General features: G+C 37.6%; 2 protein-coding genes across 2 annotated transcripts in view; one reads left to right on the top strand and one right to left on the bottom strand.

Annotated features, from left to right (window-relative positions):
• Positions 1 to 14491, top strand: part of LOC135225868 (uncharacterized protein DDB_G0271670-like) — a 31649-nt gene extending 17158 nt beyond the window's left edge. The window contains exons 3-6 of the mRNA XM_064265416.1: positions 6307 to 6459; positions 7511 to 7736; positions 12728 to 13000; positions 14402 to 14491. Of these exons, the coding sequence (XP_064121486.1) occupies positions 6307 to 6459; positions 7511 to 7736; positions 12728 to 12955 (607 nt within the window). The 3' untranslated portion in view covers positions 12956 to 13000; positions 14402 to 14491. The remainder of the gene's footprint in view (positions 1 to 6306; positions 6460 to 7510; positions 7737 to 12727; positions 13001 to 14401) is intronic.
• LOC135225869 (uncharacterized) overlaps positions 1 to 20000 on the bottom strand; it is a 209271-nt gene that overhangs the window by 70125 nt on the left and 119146 nt on the right. The window lies entirely within an intron of this gene.

Consider the following 20000-nt stretch of genomic DNA (forward strand, 5'->3'; position numbering starts at 1 on the left):
TTCTAATAGAAGATCTCTGTCAAAGTGGGCAAATAGTCGGATATCTAGATCTATTCTTGCAGATGTCTTCCTTCTGGATACTCTGTTGGAATAATCTAGAAGACTGGCTCTGCAGAAAGTCAAGTATGCTATGTCCCTTGATGAAGACTTCTAATAGAAGATCTCTGTCAAAGCGGGCAAATAGTCAGATATCTAGATCTATTCTGGCAGATGTCTTCCTTCTGAGGAGGAGAGCCAACAACTGTTTGTAGGCAGGAGCACCAGCTCTCAGGAGGGTAGAGCCAATAGCCAGGGATCTTCCCAACTACCTGGGGGCAGAGAAACTCTTACCCAATGTGAGCCAACCATTGTTCAGCAGATTTTCCTGGCAAGAGTCAATGGCTGGCGAGATCCCCCATCTCGGCAGGCAGAAGAACTTTCCCGAGGAGAGTCAACGGCTGTCCAGCGGATGACCTCTCAGGGTAAGAGGGTTACCAGAAGCCCAAGAGAAGGGCTCCAGAAGGCCTCCAGAGGGATACCAGGGGGATGTCAGAAGATATTCTGTTGGAATAATCTAAAAGACTGGCTCTGCAGAGACAAGTATGCTATGTTCCTTAATGAAGATTTCTAGTAAAAGATCTATGTCATATCGGGCAAATAGTCAGATATCTAGATCTACTCTTGCAGATGTCCTCCTTCTGAGGATGAGATCCAATAGTTTTTAGGAGGCAGGAGGACCAGCTTAGGAGGATGAGAGCCAACAACTGTTCGGAGGCATGAGGACCAGCTATCAGAAGGACGAGAGCCAATAGCCAGGGATCTTCCCAAGTACCTGGTAAGGCAGAATAACTCTTACCCAGTGAGAGCCAACCGTTGTTCAGCACTCTCCCAGCAAGAGTCAATGGCTGGCGAGATCCCCCCCATCTCAGCAGGCAGAACTTTCCCGAGGAGAGTAAATGGCCGTTTGGCGGATGAGCTCTCAAGGTAAGAGGGCTACCGGAAGCCCACAAGAGGGGCTCCAGAAGGTCTCCAGAAGGATGCCAAAAGATAATTCACATGGAATAATGTAGAAGACCAGCTCAGCAGAAAGTCAAGTATGCTATGTCCCTTGATGAAGACTTCTAATAGAAGATCTCTGTCAAATCGGGCAAATAGTCAGATGCCTAGATCTATTCTTGAAGATGTCTTCTTTCTGGTTATTCTGCTGGAATAATCTAGAAGACCAGCTCTGCAGAAAGTAGTCAATGGCTGCTGAGATCCAACCATCTCAGCAGGCAGAATAACTTTCCCGAGGAGAGTCAACAGTTGCTTGGCGGATGAGCTCTCAGGGTAAGAGGGATACTGGAAGCCCTCAAGAAGGCCTATGGAAGGATGCCAGAAGATAATTCTGTTGGAATAATCTAGAAGGCCGGCTCTGCAGAAAGTCATGTATGCTATGTCCCTTGACGAAGACTTCTAATAGATAATCTCTGTCAGAGCGGGCAAATAGTCGGATATCTAGATCTGTTCTTGCAGATGTCTTCCTTCTGGTTATTCTGTTGGAATAATCTAGAAGAACGGCTCTGCAGAAAGTCAAGTATGCTATGTCCCTTGATGAAGAATTCTAATAGATGATCTCTGTCAAAGCGGGCAAATAGTCGGATATCTAGATCTATCAATTGTTAGGAGGCAGGAGGACCAGCTCTCAGGAGGAAGCAAGCCAACAACTGTTTGGAAGCAGGAGGAGCACGTTAGGAGGATGTATGCCTACAGCTGTTCAGAGGCAGGAGGACCAGCTCTCAGGGTGAGAGCCAATGGCCAGGGATTTCTCAACCACCGAGAGGCAACCGTTGTTCAGCAGACTCTCCCAGCGAGAGCCAATGGCTGGCGAGATCCCCCCCATCTCAGCAGGCAGAAGAACTTTCCCGAGGAGAGTCAATGGCTGTTCGGTTGGCTCTCACTCTGCCTGTCCAGGTACTAGTAGGGAAGATCCCTTGTTATTGGCTCTCATCCTTCTGATAGCTGGTCCGCATGCCTCCAAACAGTTGTTGGCTCTCGTTCTCCAGAGACCTAGTCCTCCTGCCTCCTAACAACTGACAGATCTCATCCTCAGAAGGAGGACATCTGCAAGAATAAATCAAGATATCCAACTATTTGCCCGCTTTGACAGAGATCATCTAATAGAAGTCTTCATCAAGGGACATAGCATATTTGACTTTCTGCAGAGCCGGTCTTCTAGATTATTCCAACAGAATAACTAGAAGGAAGACATCAGCAAGAATAGATCTAGATATCCGACTATTTGCTTGCTTTGACAGAGATCTTCTATAAGAAGTCTTCATTAAGGAACATAGCATACTTGACTTTCTGCAGAGCCGGTCTTCTAGATTATTCCAACAGAATAACCAGAAGGAAGACATGCAAGAATAGATCTAGATATCCGATTATTTGCCCGCTTTGACAGAGATCTTCTATAAGAAGTCTTCATCAAGGGACATAGCATACTTGACTTTCTGCAGAGCCAGTTTTCTAGATTATCTCAACAGAATAACCAGAAGGAAGACATCTGCAAGAATAGATCTAGATATCTGATTATTTGTCCGCTTTGACAAAGATCTTCTATAAGATGACTTCATCAAGGGACATAGCATACTTGACTTTCTGCAGAGCCGGTCTTCTAGATTATTCCAACAGAATAACCAGAAGTAAGACATCTGCAAGAATAGATCTAGATATCTGACTATTTGCCCGCTTTGACAGAGATCTTCTGTAAGAAGTCTTCATCAAGGGAAATAGCATATTTGACTTTCTGCAGAGCCGGCCTTCTGTATTATTCCAACAGAATGACCAGAAGGAACACATCTGCAAGAATAGATCTAGATATCTGATTATTTGCCTGCTTTGACAGAGATCATCTATTAGAAGTCCTCATCAAGTGACATAGCATACTTGACTTTCTGTACAGCTAGTCTTCTAGATTATTCCAATAGAATAACCAGAAGGAAGACATCTGCAAGAATAGATCTAGATATTCAACTATTTGTCCGATTTGACAGAGCTATTCTATTAGAAGTCTTCATTAAGGGACATAGCATACTTCAACTTTCTGCAGAGCCGGTCATCTAGATCAGTGTTGTCCAAACTGGGGTCCGCGTACACCGCAACATAGATCATGAGGGTACGTGAACAAACAAGAAACATCCCACCATTGAACATCAGCCTTACATCTCACATTAAGTTGTGTTTGTAATTTTCAAACATTTTGTTATTAAATCATCATTTTTACTTGTGTAATAAATTTGAATTTATTGACCAACACACTATAATGCAGACTTTTCATAATTAATATACTATTTGCATGATTATCCTAAATAAAACAGTTTGGTCAGCCATGGTGGGCGAGTGGGGGGGGGGGGGGGGGGTTTTTTAAACATACAGAAGGTAATAAAGGGTACAATAGGCGAAAATGTTTGGACAACACTGTTTTAGATTATTCCAACAGAATTATCTTCTGGCATCCTTCTGGAGGCCTTCTGAAGCCCCTCTTGTGGGGATACTGGAAGCCCAAAGAGGGGCTTCAGAAGGTCTCCAGAAGAATGCCAGAATATAATTCAGTTGGAATAATCTAGAAGACCGGCTCTGCAGAGAGTCAAGTATGCTATGTCCCTTGATGAAGACTTCTAATAGAATATCTCTGTCAAAGCGGGCAAATAGTCGGATATCTAGATCAATTCTTGCAGATGTGTTCCTTCTGGTCATTCTGTTGGAATAATACAGAAGACCGGCTCTGCAGAAAGTCAAGTATGCTATGCCCCTTAATGAAGACTTCTTATAGAATATCTCTGTCAAAGCAAGCAAATAGTCAGATATCCAGATTTATTCTTGCTCATGTCTTCCTTCTGGTTATTCTGTTGGAATAATCTAGAAGACCGGCTCTGTAGAAAGTCAAGTATGCTATGTCCCTTGATGAAGACTTCTTATAGAAGATCTCTGTCAAAGCAAGCAAATAGTCTGATATCTAGATCTATTCTTGCTGATGTCTTTCTTCTGGTTATTCTGTTGGAATAATCTAGAAGACCGGCTCTGCAGAAAGTCAAGTGTGCTATGTCCCTTGATGAAGACTTCTTATAGAAGATCTCTGTCAAAGCGGATAAATAGTCGGATATCTAGATCTATTCTTGCAGATGTCTTCCTTCTGGTTATTCTGTTGGAATAATCTAGAAGACCGGGCACTGCAGAAAGTCAAGTATACTATGTCCCTTGATGAAGACTTCTTATAGAAGATTTCTGTCAAAGCAAGCAAATAGTCGGATATCTAGATCTATTCTTGCAGATGTCTTCCTTCTGGTTATTCTGTTGGAATAATCTAGAAGACCGGCTCTGCAGAGAGTCAAGTGTGCTATGTCCCTTGATGAAGACTTCTTAAGAAGATCTCTGTCAAAGCAGGCAAATAGTCTGATATCTAGATCTATTCTTGCTGATGTCTTCCTTCTGGTTATTCTGTTGGAATAATCTAGAAGACCGGCTCTGCAGAAAGTCAAGTGTGCTATGTCCCTTGACGAAAACTTCTTATAGAAGATCTCTGTCAAAGCAGGCAAATAGTCTGATATCTAGATCTATTCTTGCAGATGTCTTCCTTCTGGTTATTCTGTTGGAATAATCTAGAAGACCGGCTCTGCAGAAAGTCAAGTGTGCTATGTCCCTTGATGAAGACTTCTTATAGAAGATCTCTGTCAAAGCAAGCAAATAGTCGGATATCTAGATCTATTCTTGCAGATGTCTTCCTTCTGGTTATTCTGTTGGAATAATACAGAAGCAGAAAGTCAAGTATGCTATGTCCCTTGATGAAGACTTCTTATTGAAGATCTCTGTCAAAGCGGGCAAACAGTCGGATATCTAGATCTATTCTTGCAGATGTCTTCCTTCTGGTTATTCTGTTGGAATAATCTAGAAGACTGACTCTGCAGAAAGTCAAGTATGCTAAGTCCCTTGGTGAAGACTTCTTAAAGATCTCTGTCAAAGCGTGCAAACAGTCAGATATCTAGATCTATCCTTGCAGATGTCTTCCTTCTGGTTATTCTGTTGGAATAATCTAGAAGACTTGGCTCTGCAGAAAGTCAAGTATGCTATGTCCCTTGATGAAGACTTCTTATAGAAGATCTCTGTCAAAGAGGGCAAATAGTTGGATATCTAGATCTATTCTTGCAGATGTCTTCCTTTTGAGGATGAGATCTGACAGTTGTTAGGAGGCAGGAGGACCAGCTCTCAGGAGGACAAGTGCCAACAACTGTTTGGAGGCAAGAGGAGCACGTTAGGAGGATATATGCCTACAGCTGTTCAGAGACAGGGGGACCAGCTCTCAGGGTGAGAGCCAATGGCCAGGGATTTCTCAACCACCTGGTCAGACAGAGTAACTCTTACCCAGCGAGAGGCAACCGTTGTTCAGCAGTCTCTCCCAGCGAGAGCCAATGGCTGGCGAGATCCCCCCCCATCTCAGCAGGCAGAAGAACTTTCCCGAGGAGAGTCAATGGCTGCTCGGCGGATGAGCTCTCTGGGTAAGAGGGATACTGGAAGCCCACAAGAGGGGCTTCAGAAGGCCTCAAGTAGGATGCCACATGATAATTCTATTGGAATAATCTAGAACACCGGCTCTGCAGAAAGTAAAGTATGCTATGTCCCTTGATGAAGTCTTCTAATAAAAGATCTCTGTCAAAGTGGGCAAATAGTCGGATATCTAGATCTATATTTGCAGATGTCTTCCTTCTTGTCAGTCTGTTGGAATAATCTAGAAGACTGGCTCTGCAGAAAGTCTAGTATTCTATGTCCATTGATGAGGACTTCTAGTAGAAGATCTTTGTCAAAGTGGGGAAATAGTCAGATATCAAGGTCTATCTTCACACACACACACACACACACACACACACACACACACACACATACATACATACATATATATATATATATATATATATATATATATATATATATATATATATTACCTCTGGGAAGCCCCGGGTACCTATATATCTATATTATCTCAAGATAAAAGGCCCATTAAAACACTGGTTTAAAGCTAAGGACTATATTTCGGTGGACTTACTTCCACCCTTATCAAGCAGTGGAAGTAGTGGAAGTAAGTCGTCTACCAAAATATAGTCTTTAGCTTTAAAACAGTGTATTTTAATGGGCCTTGATATACATATATAATCATGATACATTACTTACAGCCAATGTTTCCTATATGTTAACAATTATAAAGGCAAAACTTTAATGGTACATCTTATCTTCTTCCATTTCGACAACACACAAATTTACAACTGGTAAGATATACTCTCCCAATTCCCACAGGAGGGGAAGTTTCATCGTTGGAAACGGTGAGAGCAGAGGTCCCCAGGGTCAACGGAATGCTTCTCCTGTGAGCACCACTTCTGACATACTGGAAGGCGGCGGCCAGCCGACTTCAGACTCCGAATTTGGACCTCTTAGTGATGGCAATGACCCGTAAGTCTACCTTTTACCGTCATTTTCTCTTCAATACTTTAGATCATTAAATAGAAAGGTTTAAGTTACTGAATTTCACTTTATTTTTATGAAATTGAGGTCATCAATTATTATTTATTGACCCAAGCAAAAACTTCTTTCAGTTTTCTTCTGAAGATTGAAAAAGAAACCCACAGAATTACTGTGTACAACGTGTTTACTTATAAGTATTTACATTTTATTTTCCTCAACACTCGAGTACTTTCAGGCCCTACCTGTGGCCCTTTTTCTAGATTTGCGTAGGTTGTCAGCCTGGGTCAAGGCCCAGCAGTCTTCTCACGTTATACACAGTAATTTTGTGGTGTTCTTTTTCAATTATTATTATTGTTATAATAATTTTACCAGACCACTGAGTTGATTATCAGCTCTCACAGGGCTAGCTTGTTTTTATTGATATTCTTTTTTTATATATTTTGTCAAATTAATTACTATTTTTCAAAGCTTTGTAATTGGATTAATCGCAAAAGTTGAAGCTTCTGAAAAAGAAATTAACTCATAGATTTATTTCCAAAACTTGATGGCCGCTGCTCATTATACTAGCAAAGCACTGGGGCACTTCTGGTCCTTCCAAGCTTAGTACTGTGAAAAGATGGTGTTGGAGTGGATGTTCGTCTATAATTTCAGCCGTTTAAAAAAAGGCACTAGTTAGTTTACGTTTTTTCTTTTGTGGCTATTCAAGAGCTTAATATGGTGAAAGGGGGTTGTTGGAGCATTTAGACAGCAAGATAGAACGATCCAGACAATAGAGATAAAGTACAAGGATCTAAGAGGTAATATTGGACGAAAACCCTTAAGTTGCACTAAAGAGTGACAAGAGAGGTTCGACAACAAGGCTGGCTAAAGGAAGTGGGAACAGAGGTGAAATAAAAGTCTATATAATAATGGGTGCATCTGGGGGCCAAAGGGCTGCTGCTTCTGCTAACACTTCAGTGGGGGTTGCAGCTTCAAGTTAGTCAAACGTTAATCATTAACTTCTCAATTCCTGAAGAGTTGCTATCCTTTCATCCCACAGCTCTGCCGGAGTGGATCCGTCCACGATACAGTTGCCGCCGATGCTGCGACAGACGCTGTATTCGTACCTCCTGCCAAGGCTCTCCTCCCTGAGCGCTCTCGTCGAAACCCTACCCGGAGTGCCTGGATTGGACTACCCCATCATCAGCACCGTTCCCTACACTAATTTCTACTGCTCGAATATGCCCTGGCCGGGGTTCTATGCAGACACGGAAGCACGCTGCCAGGTACAGTGCAATCTGGATCTACAGGTAGTATGGATTCATAAACACGGATCTGCATCTTCAGGTAGTATGAATTCATAAACATGGGTCTGCATCTACAGGTAGTATGAATTCAAACACATGGAATGCCAATACAGTGATTGCCTATTAACCCAACACAATACTGTATAACACAAGAGAGAGAGAGAGAGAGAGAGAGAGAGAGAGAGAGAGAGAGAGAGAGAGAGAGAGAGAGAGAGAGAGATACGATAAACAGAAAATGTGAGAGCCTCTGCCCATTCTCTTTGGAACTAGATTAAAAGATAGATACATACATAGTACATACATGCATACGCACAGGATCCAACTGTGATCACTGGAAGAGAAAGACAGTGAGAGGGAAGAATACGAGCCATTAAATATTGTTATGACTTGCTGAATTTAGATGGCAAGCAACCAGTTTCAGATATCATGTTCAAATGAAAGGTGAGCGTGTGTGTGTGTAAAAGTGAGAGAATGTAACAAGTATCAAATTGAATTCCCTTTCAATCAGTGACCTTATTAATATGTACAATACTTGCTTTTAATGAAGCGGTAGTTTAATATTTCTTCCACTTCTATCCTTCTGGACAGCAACACCACAGAAATTGTTTTAACTTTATGTTTTTGGTTTGTTTTATGAAAGGATGAAATCGTTAGGATCATCATGAAATTCATGGCAATGGGAAGTCTTGTTCTGGTAGCAATACATCTCACATGCTGCCCAATGGGAACATTATGAATATTATGAACTTGGATTAAAATATATAGTTTAGGCCAAAGGCCTAGCGCTGGGACCGATGAGGTCAATCAGCTCTGTAAAAAATGTTGAAACAGCTGTTTTAGGAGAGGGCTGAGGAAAGTAAGAAGGCAAACAGAGAATATGAAAGGAGGTACAGTAAAAGAAATGAAAGGGGTTGCACCTAGGAGCTGAAGGGAGTGGGTTAGATGAGTGACGTTGGTACTGACAAAAAAAATGCAAGTTAAAAGAAAACATCGACTGCAATAACCAGAGAATTCTCGATGCGCAGATTTTTTCCTACATCACCAGTTACTCGTCAATATCTTGGTAATTCAACCGTTAACACGAAAGTTACAGAGTAAACCTTAAAAGTGTGTGGCAGAAAGATAGTCAGACTAAGTTCCTCGATTTGTTTGTTTGTTAAATATTTCGTATTTATCAAACCAATACGTTAATCAAAAAGTAAAAATTGACTCGACACGAAATAATATAGAACTATTTACGCTTTAGTACACTGCGGATATATCAACTCGCTAAATCAATATTGCAGTTACATTTCAAATAAATTTTTTGGGTAGGCATAGGTGAGCCCTGTTCATATGGAACAAGCCCACCACCATACGGCCACTGACCTAAAATTCAAGCTTCCAAAGAATATTATGGTGATCATTAGGAAGAAACAAGAGAAGTAAAAAAAAATAGATAAATAGATAAAAATGTATCCAAATGCAAGGAGAATAGTAATGCTTTGCATCTTCGCTTGACCTTCTGAAGAAGTTCCAATTGTTCGACATCCTCAGTAGGGGGGGGCTGTTCCACAGTCCAACGGTGTGTGGAATAAAGGTCCTCTGGAACTTTGGAGAGAAGTTCGACAGCGAGACACATTTACTGCAAATTTGTGCAGCACTTTTTCCTCACATTCACTCGAATCTTTTCACAATCTATCAAAAACATCGAGCCATCATATATTAACGCTTGTGTTTTCCAAGAGTTCAAGAAATTTTCGGTTGAAAAAGAAAATAGATGATTTTCTTCATAATAGTATTAAGCGAAAGAATCGTGCAAAGATTAGAATATTACGCTGACGTTTTAAGAAATAATAATGACGTGATATGCATCTTATACTTCCTAATGAATACCTTAATGTTCTTTGAAGACTTGAATTTCAAGTCAATGGCCCCTTTGTTGAGCTTGTTCCTTATGAATAGAGTTAATCTTCGGAATAATAATAATAATAATAATAATAATAATAATAATAATAATAGTCCTCTGGGACTATGGTATCAGAACAGATAGGGTGATACGTGCAAATAGACCAGACGTGACGTTGATTGACAAAATCAAGAAGAAAATATCACTCATTGATATCACAATACCATGGGACACCAAAGAAGAGAAAGAGAAAAAATGGATGGATAAGCATCAAGACATGAAAATAGAAATAAGGATATGGGATATGCCAGTGGAAATTGTACCAATAATCATAGGGACACTAGGCACGATCCCAAGATCCCTGAAAAGAAACCTGGTAAAACTAGATGCCGAGGTAGATCCTCCAGTACTCATGCAGAAGTGTGTTCTACTAGAAATAGCGCACATAGTGAGAAAAGTGATGGACTCCTAAGAAGGCAGGATGCAACCCGGAACCCCACACTATAAAAAAACACCCAGTCGACTAGGATGTGACTGTGATAAGACTAATAATAATAATAATAATAATAATTAATGATGATGATAATCCACAAATGTCACAAGTTCCTTGTAAAAAGTTTCACAGCTGTTAACTTTAACTCGGAAAAAACACAAATAATTGAGTCTGCGCTATTACAGTGAACTGAGCAATGTCCGTTTTCTTTACTGCAAGTTTCATTGATTTGCAACGGAACTTCCTCTTTAGCGGATGACTAAAACCACCAGCAATTTTGTGTTGTTTACGTATACATATACGTATGTATGTATATATACTATATACATATGTACATACATTAATAATAATAATAATAATAATAATAATAATAATATATATATATATATATATATATATATATATATATATATATATATATATATATATATATATATATATATACTATATATGTGTGTGTGTGTGTCCCAATACCATGGGACACCAAAGAAGAGAAAGAGAAAAAATGGATGGATAAGCATCAAGACATGAAAATAGAAATAAGGATATGGGATATGCCAGTGGAAATTGTACCAATAATCATAGGGACACTAGGCACGATCCCAAGATCCCTGAAAAGAAACCTGGTAAAACTAGATGCCGAGGTAGCTCCTCCAGTACTCATGCAGAAGTGTGTCCTACTAGAAATAGCGCACACAGTGAGAAAAGTGATTGACTCCTAAGGAGGCAGGATGCAACCCGGAACCCCACACTATAAAAAAACACCCAGTCGACTAGGATGTGACTGTGATAAGACTAATAATAATAATAATAATAATTAATGATGATGATAATCCACAAATGTCACAAGTTCCTTGTAAAAAGTTTCACAGCTGTTAACTTTAACTCGGAAAAAACACAAATAATTGAGTCTGCGCTATTACAGTGAACTGAGCAATGTCCGTTTTCTTTACTGCAAGTTTCATTGATTTGCAACGGAACTTCCTCTTGGAGGATGACTCAAACCATCAGCAATTTTTATTGTTTACGTATACAATATACGTATGTATGTATATATACTATATACATATGTACATACATTAATAATAATAAAATAATAATAATAATATAATAATAATAATAATAATAATAATAATAATAATACCCTAAATGGATGAGTTTATTGCCACCTGCACGGCCCAGAAAATTCTTAGAGTGGGTAAGAGGTAAAAAAAAAAAAAAACAAAAAAAAACATACATACATACATATACTTCCATAAATAATATATATATATATATATATATATATATATATATATATATATATATATATATATAGTCTTGGCATGATGTTTTATCCACCACTAACTTAATTACGTGAACATATATATAAGTTGTATGACCTCGATAGGAGAGAGAGAGAGAGAGAGAGAGAGAGAGAGAGAGAGAGAGAGAGAGAGAGAGAGAGAGAGAGAGAGAGAGAGAGAGAGAGAGAGAGAGAGAGAAAAGTTACAGAAGATTTTATATGATATATATATATATATATATATATATATATATATATATATATATATATATATATATATATATAAACTAGGTTTTACACAACCACAAATTTAAAACCACATGCAACCATTACGCTGCCATTGCATAAAACGTTATTACAAAGGTTATTTACATTTGCGGTTAATCTCCAGATTTGGAACATGTTCTCGAATTAACCAAGGTGCTGGATCAACCGAACGACTGGTCAAGACATTAACACGAAGTACCAGTAATTGAATTCAGTTTCTCTTCCAAGACGACTTCGAACGCAGTGTGTAGAATTGGGTCAAGAGTATATGTAGAGAATTACTTAATATTATTTTCACTTGTTGGATGTCAGTGAACTTCCAGTCTCTCTCTCTCTCTCTCTCTCTCTCTCTCTCTCTCTCTCTCTATATATATTATATATATATATATATATATATATATATATATATATATATCTGATATACGTATAAATACAATACATACATATTACTTGCATATATTTAAGTACACGAAAATACAAACATTAAGCTCCCTTTAAATATTCAACATCCTATTCTCGGTACTTCGGGAATATCGCCGAAGGGGAATTACAAGTGATAAAATATTTCGTACCAAATAATTTCTCACTTATAATTCCTCTATGGTGATACAACACACACACACACACACATACACACACACACACACACGCATACACACACACACACTTATAGGCATCCAGGGAAAGACACTCGGTACAAATGAAGGTTCATTGCTAATGCCGATGTTTCACCACTACTCTGTTGCATCTTCAGGGTTGGAAATGCAGCGAGCTGACACTGAATAATTATTCATAAAAACATTCAATATAACAACTCATTGCAACACTACAGTATTATCCTATTTAAAATGTGGACTCATTTGAAAAAAGTATATATATATATTTGTGTATATAATATATATATATATATTTGTGTATATAATATATATATATATATATATATATATAAACCTGTATCAGCCTAAACCTTTAAAACCAAGCACCACTAATTCACAAATTAATAACTAACAACCTATCTCCCCATCCCACTCTCCCAGCTATGGCACTACTGCGACCTGGAGGGCCGGCAGGCGTCTTTCCTCTGCCCAAACGGTACCATCTTCAACCAGGCCTTCTTCGTGTGCGACTGGTGGTACAACTTCGACTGTCCCTCCGCGCCCTACCTCTACTCGATGAACGAGAGGGTCTTTGCCCTTCCGGAGGTCGACGATACCGCCCCACATCGCACGCTCACGCCGGAGATTTTAGACACTATATTTCTGTGATCTGAAATGATTAAGAAGCGATCCGGTTCGAATTGGATGGTGCAGGTGAGTGGTGATTGGATTCTGAGATGTCAGGTTGTAAGATTAGGTTTACATGTAGTTGAAAGTGACGCGTATATTAAAATCCATGTAAGAAGGCAAAAGAAGCAAGTGAAAAACGGGACTTGGAACAAGTACCTTTGTGGTATATTCTACTTTCTCAAGTTCAGTGTGAACTTGGAAATATAGAATATACTGCGAAAGTACTTGTTCCAAGTCCCCTTTTTCACTTGCCTTGTTACATGGATTTTCTGATATTCTCAAGTACGTGGAATTTCGTGCTACTTGAACAGCTGAACTTCGAGGGCCAATTCTGCACAAAATGGCCTAATTGGTCCCAAAATACCAGAGATTCACATGAAAAAAAAATAAAATAAAAACTGTAGACTCAGTTAAAACTAACAAATAACTGCTTAATTCTCTGAATAAAAGGGTTCGATAGAGCTAAACATACAAACATCCAGCTCAAAAACAACATAAGGATAATCAATATTGTGTAAAAATTCATATTTATAAAAAAAATTGCAACAAATTGAACATATGAGGTTTGTGTGAAACACAATTGCCACACGACTCTCGAACTGTGAAGTTTAACCAGTGTGGTCTATACGTTATGCACGTTTAACCACCCCTAAATAATTATAGGCATGGAATGAAATATAGAATTTAGGCCAAAGGCCAAGCACGGGGACCTATGAGGTCATTCAGTGCTGAAACGGAAACTGACGGCAAAAACGTTGGAAAGGTGTAGCAGGAGGTAAGCCTCGCAGTTGCACCATGAATCAATTGTTAGGACAGGGTGGAAAGTCACATGGAAGAGAATATGAACAGAGATAAGGGCCGAAGGGAAGCTGCAAAAAACCCAAAGTAATGCCTACGGTGCATCACGTGAGTTGCACTGATGGGACTAAGCCCCCAAGTTAAAGTAGGCTTTTAACCTACATTTCAAACAGTGCGTCACAACTACCAGGATCTTCAATACCAATGCTACGGAATACTCCGCCAATTAAATTGTTTTAAACAAGGCTTGATCTGACCTCCAACTTACTCGAGGCACGTGCTGAAATCTAAGGTCAAACAGCGCGTTGTTTCAACAACGAAAATTAAAATAATATGCTTTATCTTATTAGAAATAATTGTTCTGTACCATTTAACATGCAATTTACTTTCTACATTTTCATTCTATAAATAAATCATAAATATCCTTTCATAAAATTCCTGCATTTTTAACTCCACACGAAACACCATATTCGTATCTTTTTAGGCTTTTCCATAAGGATTTTCTACCTGTCTAACAACAAGAACAAAGTATTTTGTAGGCTTACTCCCCGAGTAGGCGAAAAACATTCATCATGAAAATTTCCTTTTGTATTTGTATTCTCACGCATATTTTTCTCTTTTTCCCAGATACTACTACGTGGTCGCACTTAAAAGCAAAACCTATTGCCAATGCATTGATAATTACCAGCCCTTCACCCGTAATTTGTGAAGGGCTTACAATGTAACAATATTATTAATCTGGGATTGAATCATATTTCCCTTATATATATTAGATATATATGATCTATATATATATATATATATATATATACACACACACACACACGTATATATAATATTATAATAATACATATATATATACATATATATATATATAATATATTATATATTTTTAAAAAAGAACCAAACGCTTATTATATATATATATATATATATATATATATATATATAATATATATATAATATATATAATAAACGTTTGGTTCTTTTTTAAAAGCATCAGGAAAATTGCTGTTATTGTTCTTAAAGAGTAAATAAAATTATATAGGGTATTTTTCCTCATATCACTGCTAAGATAATCATATAGTAAATATAAATTCATGTGTAATATTATTTTATATAAAATCATATACATATAAATATACATATAAATATATATAATTTATAAATAAATTTTTGTACTAAAAAAAAAGGTGCTGCTGTATTTGTAAATAAGGAGACATCGTGAAATAAATTATTTATTTATGCTGAAGTTAATTTCAATATACACCTTCCACATTATAGCTAAATAATGAGTTAAAACAATAATAAACTATTCATCAAATCAGTCTCGTACCCTAACAATGCTTTCGACAGGCCGAACGCCAAGCGCCGGGATCTGAGGTCACTCAGTGCTGAAATGGAAATTAACAGAAGTCTGAAAGGCGTAACAGGAGGAAAACCTAAGATTTGCACTACGAATCAATTGTTAGGAGCGGGTTCAAGAAAGTATAAGATGGAAGAAAGCGGATATGAACGGAGGTACAGTAAAAGGTATGACCGACGTTGCAGCTAGGGGCCGAAGGGAGGCTGCAAAGAAGCTCGAGTAATGCCTACAGTACACCATATGAAGTGCACTGACGGAACTAATCCCCCTACGGGGACATCTTGCCACAAATAACGATGAGGTTTTGCTTGTATAACATACCTGCACAGAGCTTCAGATACGCCATTTCTTGTAGCACGTTCATTTCAACAATGAAAAAACGATACATGTACCAAGTACAGTGAGTCTTAATTTGTGTTATTTACAATGACTGTACTGGACTCTTAGATGACGTTGCAGGAGCATTCCTAACTGCACCTGCTGTCAACATTCCATCGTATACAGCATTTGTAAAGAAAGAGCCAACACAAGATTGGTTTTCCATGTTACTGAGACCAGGATTTCCAGAGAGCCTTCAATATGACCTCTAAATTCCAGAAGAATATAGCATCTAGACCAAAGGTCAAGCGCTGGGACTTACGTGGTCACTCAGCGCTGAAAGGGAAAATGACTTGTTTCTAGCTTGCTTGTATGGAACCAGTGGTTCCTCAGCAACGGGACCAACGGCTTTACGTGACTTCCGAACCACGTCGAGAGTGAACTTCTATCACCAGAAATATACGTCTCTCACACCTCAATGGAATGGCCAAGAATCGAACTCGCGGCCACCAAGGTGGCAAGCAAAGACCATACCAACCACGCCATTGTGGCAATGCAAAGACCATACCAACCACGCCATTGTGGCAATAGAAAGGCAAATTGACAGCAAGAAGGTTTGAAAGATGTAACAGGAGGAAGACCTCAAGGCAGGAGGAAGACCTCAAGGAGAGAATATAAACGGAGGTACAGTAAAAGGAATGAAAGTAGTTGCAGCTAGGGGCCGAGGGGACGCTGCAAAGACCCTTAAGTAATGCCTACAGTGGACCGCATGAGGTGCACTGACGGGACTAACACACTAAGGGGAAAAAAAGGGGCACGGAAACCATAATAAATTTCACTCTCACTTAGCGTGTATGAATCTGCTCTGGAAATAATTGTGTGTCTGTGAGACAAATATCTTTTATCATCGAATATATTGAACAAACATTGCGTACATTTACTTTTCCTTTTTTCTTTTTATGATTTCACTTCCACCTGATAAACTTTCAGTTTTTTCAAACACTTCAATTTCACTGTTGTACATCACGTATCCTCCAAAAGAGACATTATTATTATTATTATTATTATTATTATTATTATTATTATTATTATTATTATTATATTCAGAAGGTAAAACCTACTCATACGGAACAAGCCTACCACAGGGGCCACTGACATGAAATTCAAGCTTCCAAAGAGTATGGTGTTCATTAGGAAATAAGAGGAGGTAAAGGGAAATACAGAAAGAAGAGATCTCTTATTAAAAAAAAGAAAATATAAACTATAATACTATTCAGTGTTCTTGGATTACATAGTTGTCATATAATTGAAATTGTTTTCATATAATTTAAATGCCGAGGAAACTTCAGCCCCCCATTCCCAGTGCTCCATGGAATATACAATTCCCAGTTGCCTCACCCACGAGGAAAGTGAGACGAGGGTAGCCTCTTATTGAAGAAAATTGATGATTACAATTTCATTTCGAAAGATTTCTCTTCATGAATTGCGTCATACGCTGACAATTATTGCTTCAAAAACCAATGGAGCACATGACCTTGTTTCAGTATATTTCAAATGCCTACATTATTATTATCATTATTGTTTTTTGTTGAAAATAATGGCAGTTTTCAACGAATTAATCTTACACAGGGTCTGTTCAATTTTCCTGATAATTCGTTTTACTGACTCAGCTAGGTTGTTGAGTAGAATTCCAATACTCATATGTCAAAAATATTTGATTAAAAATACTTTTGATAAAATATTTGTAGACAACTATCCTCCTAATTATGACAAATATGAATATTGGAATTCTACTCAACAACCTAGCTGAGTCAGAAAAACGAATGATCAGAATTGTATAGACTCTGTATAAGGATAATTCGTTGAAAACTGCCATTATATTCAAACAAAACATGTATCAAAGAAGGTCTACTCCCTGCATAAACTAATTATTATTGTTGTTATCATTATTATGCTTTAACGACCACTGAACGATTATTAGCTCTCATAGACCGAAGGATTATTAGGAAGAAATGGATGAAATGGAATATAGACCTTAGGGCAAAGGCCAAGCGCTGAGGCCTATACGATGAGGTCATTCAGCGCTGGAACCGAAACTGACTTTAAAAAAGGGCTTGAAAAGTGTAACAGGGAGATGACCTCGCAGCTGCACAACGAAACTATCACTAGGAGAGGATTAAGGCTAGCAGGCTAGCGAGACGGTAGAAAGAGAAGATGAACGGATGGGCAGTAAAAGGAACGATTGCAGCAGGCTATGGGCAACGGAAGAGACGCTGCTTCAAAGGAACCTTGACGGTGCTCCCACCCCTCCCTAGGGGACGCCGCAGAACGGCGTCAATCAACGAGCGCAACAAGGCGCTGCGGATGAAGTAATACGTACCGGGAAGACAGACGTCTCTCTCTCTCTCTCTCTCTCTCCATCTGACGACTCGAGAATCTCTCAGCGGATTCATGTCACCGTCGGCTCAGTCATGAAAGATCAGTGAAAGTGTAAACACGCGCGCGCGAGACTGCGGGCGGCTTCCATCTATTACACCTACTTACCACGCCAAGGGAACAAAAGGTATTATTATTATTATTATTATTATTATTATTATTATTATTATTATTATTATTACTGGAGAAACAAATCCACAGTTATGTATGGGTACAAATACATCACTCTACTGAGTATTTTATTAATATTAATATTATTACCCATAACGCGACGAAGTTTAACGTAACCTCGTGTTCTTGAAAAACCCAAAAAGGAAAAATGGGTGATTTTTTATTATTATTATATTATTACTACTACTATTATTATTACGACTGGGTATCCATCTTTTACAGTTACTCACAACGCCAGTGGAAACAAAAGGTATTATTATTACTATCATTATTATTATTATTATTATTATTGTTGTTATTATTATTATTATCATTATTATTATTATTATTGCTAAGAAATTCACAATCTCGTGAAAAACAGTTTGTATAATAAGTCCACAATTATATAGTAAACTGTCTTTTACATAGCAATAGTTTACTATATAAATGTAGATCTTTATTACACAAACCTTATTATTATTGTAATTATTATTATTATTATTATTATTATTATTATTATTATTTGTTATTATTATTATTATCATTATTATTATTATTATTGCTAAGAAATTCATAATCTCGTGAAAAACAGTTTGTATAATAAGTCCACAATTATATAGTAAACTGTCTTTTACATAGCAATAGTTTACTATATAAATGTAGATCTTTATTACACAAACCTTATTATTATTGTAATTATTATTATTATTATTATTATTACCGACAACGTGAAGAATTTTAACGTAACTTCGAGTTTCTGAAAGATCCCATAGAAAACAGATTATTATTATTATTATTATTATTATTATTATCATTATTATTGTAGAAACAAACCCACTGCTACGTATACTAGGTATAAATATATTCAAAAACAAATCTCTACAAAATCTTTGTGATTACCGATTTCCTTTACAAATAGGGAACCGAACCAATTCCTGAAAGCTCTCTGTAGATTTATTCTTAAATATTTTTGTACCCATTTCAAGACTTACCTACTATGAGCATTTTATTATTATCATTATTACTATTATCACTATTATTATATTATTATTATTATTATTATTATTATTATTATTATCATCATCATCATCATCATCATCAGTGGTGTTCAGGTTTTTCCTAAGAATTTCAAGTGACAAAGTTGAAAAGATGAACTCAATATATTATTTTATATTATGCCTCTGTGTAACATACATACATGCATACACATTATATAATATACTAATTACATATAAATACATATAGCACCCTCAATTGAAGATATACTATATAAAAACACACAACCACAAAAAAAAACTATATAATCGAGTCTGACCGTCCATTAATCACTGCAAACGTCACACGAATAAAGTCTTCCGAAAGTTTCTTTTTTTTCTCCCCTTCTGCAACGTGAATCTTGCTCTGCAACGCGTTTTGCGTCACGGACCGTTACCTTTAATGATCAGTCTCTCTCCCTTTTTTTTTTTTTTTTACCGTGACCGTCAGTTACGTCACACAAAAATACAAAAATTCCTCCTCGCACCGTTGTACTGGTTAACAACAAGAGCAGGATTATGGACAGCCTGAGCAGTCCTGCTCAGGTTGTAATGTGTTACTACCCTGATACAATACTCCTGGTAATTTTGTAATTTACTTAAATTTCTATATCTTTTTATTAATTTGTTAATCTATGTGCTTTTCTAATAATTTATCTCTTCTTGACGTATTTCCCACTACCCCCTCTTACTTCTCTCTGATGAACACCGTAATATTCTTTCGAAGCTTGAATTTCAAGTCAGTGGCCCCTGTGGTGGGCTTTTTCCGAATGAATGAGGTTCACCTTCTGAATCTACTACTAAAAATAATAATAATAATAAAATACACATTCTTTCAGATAACAGCTCAAGCTTCCAAGTAGCAACCATCAAACAATGTGCATTATGTAAATAAACTTATTAAAAAGCATGCACACACACA

The sequence above is a fragment of the Macrobrachium nipponense genome, chromosome 13 (genome assembly GCF_015104395.2).
Source record: "Macrobrachium nipponense isolate FS-2020 chromosome 13, ASM1510439v2, whole genome shotgun sequence".
Classification (NCBI taxonomy): Eukaryota; Metazoa; Arthropoda; class Malacostraca; order Decapoda; family Palaemonidae; genus Macrobrachium; species Macrobrachium nipponense.